Source organism: Saccopteryx leptura, chromosome 9 (assembly GCF_036850995.1).
Source record: "Saccopteryx leptura isolate mSacLep1 chromosome 9, mSacLep1_pri_phased_curated, whole genome shotgun sequence".
In the NCBI taxonomy this organism is placed as follows: domain Eukaryota; kingdom Metazoa; phylum Chordata; class Mammalia; order Chiroptera; family Emballonuridae; genus Saccopteryx; species Saccopteryx leptura.
The window spans coordinates 46,305,543-46,318,513 of record NC_089511.1 but is presented as its reverse complement, the minus strand read 5'-3'; the positions used below and the strand labels follow the sequence as shown (position 1 = coordinate 46,318,513).

Sequence of the window (12,971 nt, the reverse complement as noted above, 5' to 3'; positions counted from 1 at the left end):
TCAGAATAAATTTAATTTGTCATATTTATTTTGTTTAATTACCATAAAAGCACTTTATATATTTTTTTAATATTTGACTTAATTATTATAACATATTTCTCAGAAATTTATATATAGTGCACCTACAATTATTTGTAGGATTTTAAATGTGCCCAACTTTAAAAAGTTTGAGAACTACTGCCTTAGTTGTTCATTGATTACTTTCTCATATGTGCCTTGACCGGAGGCTACAGCAGAGTGAGTGAACCCTTGCTCAAGCCAGAGACCTTGGGCTCAAGCCATCGACCATGGGGTCATGTCTATGATCCCACGCTCAAACCAGTGACCCCTTGCTCAAGCTGGTGAGTCCACGCTCAAGCCAGTGACCTTTGATTTCAAACCTGGGTCCTCCGCACCCAATCTGATGCTCTATCCACTGCACCACTGCCCAGTCAGGCAAAATCTCCAGGTTCTTCAATGTTGGCAACTGATTTATGCTTTTATAAAACACAGCAGAGATAAAACCAAACATGTCCCTGAGTGCCACTTCTAACCTAAGATGACATTGAGTGTTTACCATTGGTAAGTGTGTCTGGCTAGAGTGCAAGGAGTCTTCTGCTTGCCCTTCTAGCACTACCTGCCACTCTTCTGCACCTGCTCTTGTATGGATTGTATGAAGGGGCTCCCCAGCCCTCAAAAGCCTCAGACTTTCTATTGGGTGTAGACGGCAGATGAGAGGAGAGAAGGAAGACCAAGAAATGTATTCCCTCCTTGCCTGACCAGCTTCCAGCGGTGTCTGGCTCCTCTCTTGCATCCCCTGCTCCCCCTGGGGAAGGCTCTCTCCCATCTCACCAGTACCTGCCCTGCCTCAGCCTCTAGGGATCCCCACTGCCCACACTTCCATAAATAGCCCCTTTATTAAACTCCTCTATTTTATCCCTTTGAGGTTTGAGGGGCCACCTGCTTCCTGTTAGGGCTCTAGCTGGCACAGATGCCTTTGGCTGTCAAGACTCTGAGCCAAATGACAATTGTCCTACCTCTGCTATGTGCTCATATTGAGTTATTTTATCATTTGTATATGCTTCTCCACTGTGGCAATCACCAATTACAAGTGAAGTACATGTCCTTAGAATAAGACTTTATTCACATATTTAATACATTGAGATTTTCATAGAGCAAAGAAAGAACTACTCCATTATCCATTACTGATTAAGGAGAAAGAATATAGAGACACTTAATATGTAAATGATACATTTCAATCTTAGTTTGGGAATAGTTAGGAAGCTAGAGAATACCAAGTATTGGTGGAAATACAGGAATATCATAAATACAGGAATATCATGAGGGCATGCCTACTGATGCAAGCTATAGACTGGCATTACCATTCTGAAAATAATCAGAATCAAATTAAGTTAGTGCACACCCCCATGACCCAGTAATTCTTTTCCCTATGTGTTCCCAAAACTTTTTTTTTTTTTTTTGTATTTTTCTGAAGCTGGAAACGGGGAGAGACAGTCAGACAGACTCCCGCATGTGCCCGACCGGGGTCCAACCGGCACGCCCACCAGGGGCGAAGCTCTGCCCACCAGGGGGCGATGCTCTGCCCCTCTGGGGCATCGCTCTGCCGCTACCAGAGCCACTCTAGCGCCTGGGGCAGAGGCCAAGGAGCCATCCCTAGTGCCCGGGCCATCTTTGCTCCAATGGAGCCTTGGCTGCGGGAGGGGAAGAGAGAGACAGAGAGGAAGGAGGGGGGGGTGGAGAAGCAAATGGGCGCTTCTCCTATGTGCCCTGGCCAGGAATCGAACCCGGGTTCCCCACACACCAGGCCGACGCTCTACCGCTGAGCCAACCGGTCAGGGCCCCAAAACTTTTTTACACTGGTTCATTGCATGAAGGAGAATGCCTAATGCACTGCTATTTGGGGATGGGGTGGCGGGGAACAGATTCAGGGTTGGAGGTGTAGACTGATATGAGCAGAGCAAGGACTATAGGCCAGGCAGAAAAGGCCACCAGGGCAGAGAGCCCCAGGTGCCTAACAAAGGGCAAAACTGGGAAAACAAGGACCTCACCCCCGGCATGACCTTTCCTCCCTTAGTGGGTCATGCCGTTTAGATGCCCTGATTTCATATCTCTGGTCATGGGATTCAGACACTCCTCTGACCTCTCCTCCCCTAGCACATTGCTAGTCATGTGGTTTTAGACCCGTTAGAGGAGGAACAAACAAGAAATCCAGAGAATAGCAATTCAGCATTAACCCCTGGAGATAACATCTAGGCCTCAGAAGTTTTTCAGCTCCAGGCTCAGAAAAGCAGCAAAACCAGACAATGGAAATCCACAGCTGACCTCAGGACCAGCTACATTGACTAATAACCCCCTGCCTTGGCGCTGACCAATCAGTGGAGAACATGACCCTAAAAGACACGCCTGGAGAGCTGATGAATATTCTATTGAGACCCTTCCCTGGGATCTCCCCTAAAATCTCCACCCTTAAAATTCCTTAGGACTGAGGTCCCAGGGTGCTCTCCCTTCTGGGAGCACACCGTACCTTCCCCCTCTCTTCTCCCCAGGCATGTTTTCCTTGCCCCTCTGTTCCTTTTAAGCTCTAAGGGAACCCATGAGACTTGCAACCAAGGGAGCAGTGGGCAACAGCAGCTCACCCCAGGCTAATCCTCTGATCCTGTCTCTAAGGTCCACTTTTTTCTAACTTTCTTCTTGCATGGCCAATATTCTTTCTTTGCTTGCTACACTTATCTGTAAACTGAATTCTTTCTCTTAAGAAGACAAGAATCAAGGTCTCACCTTACCAGTGGTGGTGCAGTGGATAGAGCATTGACCTGGGACACTGAGGTCCCAGGTTTGAAGTGCTGAGATCACTGACTTGAGCGTGGGCTCATCCGGCTTGAGCATGGGATCACTGAGATAATCCCATGGTCACTGGCTTGAGCCCAAAGGTCACTGCCTTCAAGCCCAAGATCACAGGCTTGAGCAAGGGGTCACTGGCTCTTCTGGAGCACCCCTGGTCAAGGCACATATACAAAACAATCAATGAGCAACTAAAGTGCTGCAACTACTAGTTGATGCTTTTCATTTCTCTCCCTTCCTGTCTGTCTCAAAAAAAAAAATTAAGGTCTCATTGCTCCCCCTATAACAGAGACAGCCTGGTTGTCCATCACTTGGAAGGGGATGCGTCATATATGATGAATGGACAACATGGACTCCACGCAGTGAGAAATAACAGATTAGATGTATACAGAACCACAAGGATGAGTCAGAAAAATCATGCAGAAAATGCAATCTAGAATATGACAAAAGCCTGACCAGGTGGTGGCCCAGTGGATAGAGCATCGGACTGGGATGCAGAGGACCCAGGTTCGAGACTCCGAGGTCGCCAGCTTGAGTGTGGGCTCATCTGGTTAGAGCAAAAGCCTACCAGCTTGAACCCAAGGTCGCTGGCTCCAGCAAGGGGTCACTCAGTCTGCTGAAGGCCCACGGTCAAGGCACATATGAGAAAGCAATCAATGAACAACTAAGGTGTTGCAATGGGCAACGAAAAACTAATGATTGATGCTTCTCATCTCTCTCCATTCCTGTCTGTCTGTCCCTGTCTATCCCTCTCTCTGACTCACTCTCTGTCTCTGTAAAAAAAATAAACAAATAAAAATTTAGAATATGACAAAACTTGCAATAGTCAGTAATAACTGCACAGACAAACCCATGCACGTAAGGCTTCCACATTTATCACAAAGTGACACAGCAGTTCAGGAGTGTAAAGCCAGTAGCCGCGGCCATCATCACAACCACCTGGCTCTTGCAGGTTCCCATTTAATTCAGGCAGATCGTAATGAATCAACGGAGCCAAGAACTGGTGGGCCATCCTTTATTCTTGCTCGTAACCAGCGGGTGAGAAAATACACACAGCGGGAAAACACTTCCCTTTCCATCAGGGCTCCCAAAGCCACTGACTTTCTCCAGCTTTTTCCTAGAATCAAAGGCCTCACTCAGTCCCCTCTGCACACCTCCATCTTGCTCCCTGCCTCCTCTGCAACCACGTGGCCTCTCTCCCCCTTTTAAAACTTTATGGTACAAAAGCCCTCCCCCACCACACATTAGCATAACCAAGCCCTTTCCCAAGCATGAAAGCAATCAGCCACCCAATGTGGGCAGCACCATTTCTGATAAAAGTCAGCAAAACCAAACAACACAAATTTCACAAACTTATTTGCCCAAGAAGGAGGGAAAGGAAAGTCTTTTCAATAAAAGGAGCTGAGTTGCCTGACCAGGCGGTGGCGCAGTGGATAGAGCGTCAAACTGGGATGCAGAGGACCCAGGTTTGAGACCCCGAGGTCGCCAGCTTGAGCGTGGGCTCATCTGGCTTGAGCAAAAAGCTCACCAGCTTGGACCCAAGGTCACTGGCATGACCAGTCTGCTGAAGGCCCACGGTCAAGGCACGTGTGAGAAAGCAATCAATGAACAACTAAGGAGTCGCAACAAAAAACTGATGATTGATGCCTCTCATCTCTCTCCATTCCTGTCTGTCTGTCCCTATCTATCCCTCTCTCTGACTCTCTCTCTGTCTCTGTAAAAAAAAATAATAATAAATAATAATAATAATAAAAAATTGAAAAAAAAAAAGGAGCTGAGTCAACTGGATATCCATTTGGGAGGAAAAAATGACCTTGACCCATATGCACTGTACACAATAGTAAATATAATATATATCATTTGGGTAATAAGTTTAAATGTGAAAGAAATACAGCAAGGCTTTTAGAAGAAAACATCAAAGAATATCTCCATGACGTTAGAGTAGGCAAATATATCTTAAAGAAAACACAAAATGTTAGCCATACAGAAAATAATCATTAAATCAGACTACATTTAAATGAAGAAATTTTGTTTATCAAAATACACCATTAAGTAAGGTGACCAATCGTCCTCCTTTAGGGAGGACAGTCCTTCTTTTATAAGTTCCGTCCTCCCTCAAAAAGTGTCCTCCTACATGTCCTCCTTTTTGATTTTGGAAGACTAATCTATAAATGTCCATATTTGATCGATGCAGAGTCGATCCATTGCATATGATGTGACGTATTTGTATCTAAATGAGTACTTTTTTCTTAGAATTATTATTAAAATTAATAGGCATGTAAGCATAATTATAATATAAAATATTACAAATGTTTTATTATGCATTTATCATATTATAGTGTATTGTTGCAATGAATAAAATGTTTCTTTTATTTACAATATTGTTTTCTTCCATTTATTTTTGTCCTCCTTTTCGTTGTAAAAAAGTTGGTCACCTTACATTAAGAGAATGAAAAGACAAGCCACAGAGTGGGAGAGAATAGTCACAACACATATATCTAAGGACTTGGATCCAGAATATATAAGAACACCTTAAAACAATCAGAAAAAAGCAGGAAAATAGGCTAAACACTTGAATGGGCACTTCACAGGATGTGCAAATAGGCAATAAACATATGAAAAGGAGCTCCACCTCATTAGTTGTTATTAGTCATCAGGAAAATGCAAATTAAAACCACAACAGAAAGCACACCTACCAGAAAGTCTAAAAGTAAAAAAAATTACCATAGCAAGGTTTGGGTGTACACCAACTCAATCTCTCATACACTGCAGGGAGGAGTGTATAATGCTATATATTTGATATAACCTGGCAGTTTCTACTTAAATTATATATACACCTACCCCATGACCCAACACTGTCACTCTGGGGTGGGTCGAAGCCAATCAGAAATGAGCACTTATGCCCACCAAAAACATGTTCTAGAAATTTTAGAGCAGTGATGTATTAGAGCCTTTTCAATACTAGCAATTACTTAGTTTGCAATAGTCTAGTTTGTGAGAGCCCTAACCTAGAAACAACCCAAATGCCCCTCAACAGGTCACTGGATGAGCTGTGACATAGTCATACTGTGGAATAGTACACAGCAATGAAAGAACACCTACAAGTACAGGCAAACAGGGATGCATCTCACAGGCAGTGTTGTGCGACTGAAGATAGACACAAAACAGTGCACACAGCATGATTCCATTTATATGGAGTTCAAACACTAGCAAAAAGGGATGTGTGCTGTTAGAAGGGAGGACAGTGGCTGAGGGGGGCCTGTCTGGGCTGTCATATTCTGTTTTCTTATCTGGGGGCTGGTTGAAAGAGGATGCTCATTTGTGGAAATGCTGGACATTCATGATTTTTTGCCTTTCTGCATGCCTGTAATACTTTAATATAAAGAGTTAAATATATGTCTGCAGGCACACTAATTAGCAATGCACATTTTATAAAATCATCTACATGTGAAGAAAAGGATGTCATCAAACTTATGTAGAGTCTGACTGGGCGGTGGTGCAGTGGATAGAGCGTCGGATTGGGATGTGGAGGACTCAGGTTTGAGACCCCGAGGTCGCCAGCTTGAGCGCAGGCTCATCTGGTTTGAGCAAAGCTCACCAGCTTGACGAGCAAGGGGTTACTCGGTCTGCTGCAGCCCCGCGGTCAAGGCACTTATAAGAAAGCAATCAATGAACAACTAAAGTGTCGCAACGAAAAACTAATAATTGATGCTTCTCATCTCTCTCCTTTCCTGTCTGTCCCTGTCTATCCCTCTCTCTGACTCTCTCTCTCTGTCACTGTAAAAAACAACAACAACAAAAAACAAAAACAAACTATGTACTAGAGCCTGACCAGGCGGTGGCGCAGTGGACAGAGCATCGAACTAGGATGCACAGGACCCAGGTTCAAAACCCCGAGGTCGCCAGCTCGAGCCGAGGCTCACCAGCCTGAGCGAGGGGTCACTAGCTTGAGTGTAGGCTCATAAACACGACCCTATGGTTGCTGGCTTGAGCCCAAGGTTGCTGGTTTGAGCAAGGGGTCACTCGCTCTGCTGTAGCCCTCCCCCCCCCCCCCCCCCCCCCGTCAAGGCACTTGTGGGAAAGCAATCAATGAACAACTAAGGAGACTAAGGAACTGCAACAAAGAATTGATGCTTCTCATCTCTCCCTTCTTGCCTGTCTGTCCCTATCTGTCCCTTTCTCTGTCTTTGTCACACACACACACACACACAAGAAAACTCTCCAAGCAACGAATCCAATTTCTTAACTGTCTTCATGCAAAAGCATGTTAGGGAGGACTGCTCAAAGATTTTGCCTTAGTTTGAATGGACAAAAAAAATGAGAGAAGCAGGATGCAAATGGAAATGCATCCTAGCAGTCTAGGTCAATTAGCATTAAAAAATAATTTTTTTAAAGATTTTATTCATTTTAGAGAGAAGAGTGAGAAAGAAAAGTGAGAGGGGGGAGGAGCAGAAAGCATCAACTTCCATATGTGCCTTGACTAGGCAAGCCCAGGGTTTTCTAACCGGCGACCTCAGCGTTAAAGGTTGACACTTTATCCACCATGCCACCACAGGTCAGGCCCCATATTAGCATTTTGAGCAGCAACATGGTTTTACAGAATAGCAGTGGCCCCAAGTTACTATTAATATGAATGATACCAGTTTTGTGATTGAGGTTTGGAGTCCAATATTATGCGTTTTAGTTGTAGAGAACTGTAGGCATAAGAGATATAAACAGAATCATGTGTTTGTGCCCATTTAAGAAGCTACGGTTATCATAACCTAAGTAGATACAGGGAGTGTATGAAAAATATTTTTTTCTAAAAGGAGATCTCTACATTTCTCTAGACTAGATGCTCTCTGAGGTCCAGCACTGACATTCTGAGTCAGTGGTCCTAATATTTGAAGAGTCCTTGATCTTCGTGTTACCACATCCCACTTCTGCTTGAAATCTTACTACAGTTTCCTGGTGTCCTCATACCCTTCATGGTGGCCTACACGGCCCTTCAATATTTTCCTACTGGCTCCTTTCCCATCATCATTTACCTACCATCCATCACTCAAGTCACTCCCAAAAGCATGCTCTGTTTCCTCTGCCTGGAATAATCTCTCTCTCTCCACATCAGAGTTTCACTATTTTTTATCCTTTGGGCCTCAACTTAGATAGCTCCTCCTCCAGGAAGCACTCTTTGACTCTCCAGACTCAATAAGGCACTTCATCTGGACTCCTGCCACACCCAGGGCTTCCCCATCACAGCCCTGTGCCTGAGCCTCCCCGGTGCTGGCTCTGGCCCCTCAAGGTCTTCACTATCTGACTGACTCTAACTCTCGCACTGGACCAGCAGGACTGGAGCTGGCTCAGTCACCACTATGCTCCTCATACTGTTCAGCAGAGGCCAGGCACAGAGCAGGCACCAAATAAATATTTTGTGGATGAAATAATAACTTCTGGAATTTTAAGTTGGTATGTTCCCAAGTTTTTAAGCTTCTAAGAACCTGAAGGTATGATTTTTTTATATATATTTTTAATTCATTTTAGAGAGGAGAGGGAGAGACAGAGAGAGAGAGAGAGAGGAGAGACAGAGAGAGAGAGAGAAGGGGGGGGGGACTGGAAGCATCAACTCCCATATATGCCTTGACCAGGCAAAGTCCAGGGTTTTGAACCGGCGACCTCAGCACTTCCAGGTCAACGCTTTATCCCACTGTGCCACCACAGGTCAGGCCTGAAGGTATGATTTTAAGTTTCCATGAGTAGATGTTTAGATCATTCTAGGTTTCTTTCTTTCTTTTTTTTTTTAAGTGAGAGGAGGGGAGATAGTGAGACTGGTCTACTCAGCAACCCCATCTGGGGCAGATGCTCAAATCAACCAACTTATTTTTTAGGACCTGAGGCTGACTGCACTTGAACCAATGGAGCTATCCTCAGTGCCCGGGGCCAACATTCGAACCAATTGAGTTATTGGCTGAGGGAGAGGAAGAAAGAGAGTAGAGGGAGAGGGAGGGGGAGGGGAGAAAAGCAGATGGTCGCTTCTCTTGTGTGCCCTGATTGGGAATTGAACCCAGGACATCCACACGCCAGACCGATGCTCTATCAACTGAGCCAACTGGCCACCACAGGCCAGGGCCCATTCTACTATTGTAGGTTTCTAAATCAGGAGGAGCTGGCAATCGGTTCATACTTTTGGCCTATAGATAGATAGATACACTGCTCACAAAAATTAGAGGATCAGGGAACATGCAGATACTCCAGTACTTTCAGCCTTTTGTACAGTGCATTTTCACCAATGAAATAAAAGTTGGGTTTGTATCTCATTTGCATAATCAAACAACTTTCTTTGACTTGTCATTTGCTTTTCTAATGTTCTTATTTAATAAATAAAATCAAATGCTTCCTTTTTATTGCTTCATATTAATTTTGAAATATTTCCTAATTTTTGTGATATATATATATATATATATAGAGAGAGAGAGAGAGAGAGAGAAAGAGAAGGTGGGGAGAGAGTATATTTAAATTGGGAAATTACAGCTAAACATCAAAGCTAGCACCTTTAGGACTGCATTTCCCTGCGGCGAGAGCTGGTGTCCAGAGCACTGTTCACCAGCTGACCATGATCCCCAGTCCACTCACCCCTTTACGTCACTTGTTTTCCCAGAGGTCCTTGAGTGTGACATGGTGCTCAACATCTTTTAATTATAAGGTTTCAAGCCCTGGCTGGGTAGCTCAGTTGATTAGAGCATCATCTTGACATGCCAAGGTCATCGATCCTGCAGTTCGATCCCCAGTGAGGGCACATACAAGAATAAACTAATGACGGCATGAATAAGTGAAACAACAAATCAATGTTTCTCTCTCTCTCTTTCTTTCTCTCTCTGTCTCCCTTCTTCTCTCTCTAAAAGACCAATAAATAAAAGTTTTAAAAAATAATTATAAAGTTCCAAAAAATCTTAGTTAGTACTGAAGATCCCATGATTGTCAAATGCTGAGTTACTAAAATTCTGAAATTCTGAGGGAACTGATTCTGACTTTAGGGTTCCAAGATATCATGATTATAACTATATATTTTATGTGTATAACACTCCATATTTCTGAGATATTAACATCCCAAGAGTCAAAGATTCGAAGGGTCTGATATTTTCAAGATTTATGATTATTAAGTTACACATCTCTGAAAGGTCATTTTGCTCAGAAAGTTTTAAGGCTGATGATTAAACTTTTCTGAGGTTCTAAAGCCCCATGAATACACAATCCTAAGGTTCAAGGGTTTACAATTCCGAAGGTCTAAGGTTCTAAGATTCTATAACTCTATGTGGTCTTTGCTTATTTTGTTCTAAAACATCCAAGTAGATGAATAAGCATCCCAGCTGTCCCTGAGGGATTCAGTGCTAAAGCAAGAAAGTTTGATCTTGCCTGACCTGTGGTTGCGCAGTGGATAAAGCATCGACCTGGAAATGCTGAGGTCGCCGGTTCGAAACCCTGGGCTTGCCTGGTCAAGGCACATATGGGAGTTGATGCTTCCTGCTCCTCCCCCCTTCTCTCTCTCCTCTCTCTCTCTTCCCCTCTCTCTCTCCTTTCTAAAATGAATTTTTTAAAAAATTAAAAAAAAAAAAAGAAAGTTTGATCTTTCTGTCACAAAGTTCTCAGGATCCACATTTCTAATCAGAAATTCTAAAGGAACTATGTGTATTCAAGTTTAGATTTCTAGTTTCTGAGATCCTAGGAGCCAGTGATTAAAATTTCTAAGGTTTATGATTATAAAATTCTATTTACAACAGTCTCCATGTTATAGAATTGGGCACCTGACACCTGTATAATTATTTTAACTGACGTCAGCCCAATAAATTCACTTTAAAATAAAAGTCTCAATTTCTAAAAATCTCAGATTCAAAGAATCTAAATCTGACATTCTAAGGCCCGAAAATCTGGCACTTCAGCATTTTAGGATTCTAAGGAAGCGTGCTTACAAAATTCCACATTTCTGAGACTGTATGCATCTCTAAGGCTGCACTGCTCCATACTGTAGCCACAAGCCACATGTGGCTATTTAAGTTTAAATTAATAAAAACTAAATAAAATTACTAATTCAATCCCTCAGGTAGCCGCGGCCACATTTTCAATTAGCAATAATCGCGCCTCGGATAAACCTCATTGGCTACGATACTGCCACTGCTCAAAGCTGCGTGGCCACGTTTTAAGTGCTCATAACCACAAGCACTAGTGCTTAGTATATCAGACATCATTGGTAGAGAACATTTTTTCATCATTATGGAAAGTTCTACTGGACAGTGTTGGCCTAAAAATTCAAGTTCTAAGTGTCTATAACTGTTTTCCCACCCTCCAGGCCATCAAGGTTCTCAGACATTGAGGTACACAGATGACACCCCAGCAGACCTCTGCTGTTCTCTCCTTCTCTCCAGCCCCAGCCCTTTCCCAGGTACCTGCCAAGGCCTTGATCCGAGAGCACTCGAACAGCGAGGCGGCTGCGGTGGAGGCGGCCGGCTGCTCTCTCTCCCAGCCCCGATCCGGGCTCTCCCAGCGGACTGCCGGGTTGTTGTTGTTGTTAGAGGCCGGCAGGCCCTCCATGTTGTCCACTTCCCCTGGTACCTGTGCCATCAGGGAAGGTAAGCCCTAGGGATGGGCAAAAGCAGGTTAGGGCAGGAAGCAGGCCCTGAGCTCAGAGATCCCACTTCTAACAGTGACTGGCTACGAGTCCTGTCCCCTCTCTTGTGCTCGGTTTCCCTATCTTTAAAGTGAACATAATAATAATGACAATAATGTTCACACCGACCATGACATAGGACTGTGGTAAAGGCCCTTGCCTAGCTGGTACAGGGTAGGGACTTGGCAAACTGTGAGTTATTGTTGATAGGCTGATAACATTGTTATCAATAGAAATGTATAATGCAATAATAACAATAATTAACATTTATTGAGCACTTGCACTGTACTCAGTACTTAATGTGCATTATCTTATTTAATTCCCACAAATTTCCTAAAGATAGGCTATTATTAAACCTATTATACAGAGGAAGAAACTGAGGCACAGAGGGGTGAACTCATTTTCCCAAGGTCACACACCTAGTAAGTAGACAGGATCCAAAAGGCAGGCACTGTGATCGAAAGATTTCATTAATGGCTCTAATTCTTTCTTATAGCCACACCCTTTGTCATATAACTCTTCAATGTTCTCCTACTGTGGCAATGGGAGGGGTAGAAGAGTGGGTAAGGGGACATGCCCCACCTCCTTTTTCTGGGTTTCACCACAGGGCTTTGATGAACAAAATTAAGGGGAAGTGCTGATGCGTTCTGAGCCTAGGACTCTAGAGACCTTGCATGGTTTTTGCTTGGACTTGACTGTGGCCATGAGAAAAACACTGCAAGGCTAGTCCATGGCCAAAGGCCTGGGTATCTCAGCCAAGATCAACTAGGGCAGCCAACAGGCAACAACCCTCTCTCCACCCTAACGTGAATAAGCCAGATGAGCCTAACCCAAGTCACTGACCTCAGACTCCATGGCTATATAAATACTTAAGTGTTTTAACACACTAAATTTGGAGGATGGTTTCTTTTATTTTTTTAAGACTTTATTTATTCATTTTAGAGAGGAGAGAGAGAGAGAGAAAGAGAAGGGGGGAGGAGCAGGAAGCATCAACTCCCATATGTGCTTTGACCAGGCAAGCCCAGGGTTTAGAACCAGGGACCTCAGCATTCCAGGTCAACGCTTTATCCACTGCGCCACCACAGGTCAGGTTGGGGGTGGTTTCTTATGCAGCATTATTGTGGTAATAGCTAACTGACATATTGTCTGCCTCCAGAGCTATGTTCTAGGACACTGCCAGATTGTATATTTGAAATTTAAGGGGGTGGGAGATAAGATACATCTCCTCTACTCTCCAGGTCCCCAGGCTAAGAAGGGAGGGAACTGGGAGGAAATCTATGTCTTCCTTCTCAGAAGATTCAGACAGTTGCCAACCTACCAGATTCTAGGAAGGCAGGGTCTAGGTCTTGGTCAGTGTAGTGGAGATTGTCTCTCTTTATGGGCTCTCCAAAATCCATTTTTATTCTTCCCCTCTTCCATGGAAAGCTGTAAGTGGGCACGTGGCTACTTACCACCTGTGTGACTTTGGCCAAATAACTTCCCCTCTTTTTTG

The 12,971-nt window shown here is 43.9% G+C and overlaps 1 protein-coding gene and 1 non-coding gene across 2 annotated transcripts in view; both read right to left on the bottom strand.

The window, feature by feature from the left end:
* The window catches only part of SPTBN4 (spectrin beta, non-erythrocytic 4), a 95,461-nt gene that overhangs the window by 81,574 nt on the left and 916 nt on the right, over positions 1–12,971 (bottom strand). The window contains exon 2 of the mRNA XM_066350017.1: positions 11,259–11,448. Coding sequence (XP_066206114.1) covers positions 11,259–11,433 — 175 coding nt within the window. The 5' untranslated portion in view covers positions 11,434–11,448. The remainder of the gene's footprint in view (positions 1–11,258; positions 11,449–12,971) is intronic.
* On the bottom strand, positions 10,864–10,998 carry LOC136381581 (U4 spliceosomal RNA). The gene has a single exon (XR_010747079.1). It is a non-coding gene; the product is annotated as a U4 spliceosomal RNA (small nuclear RNA).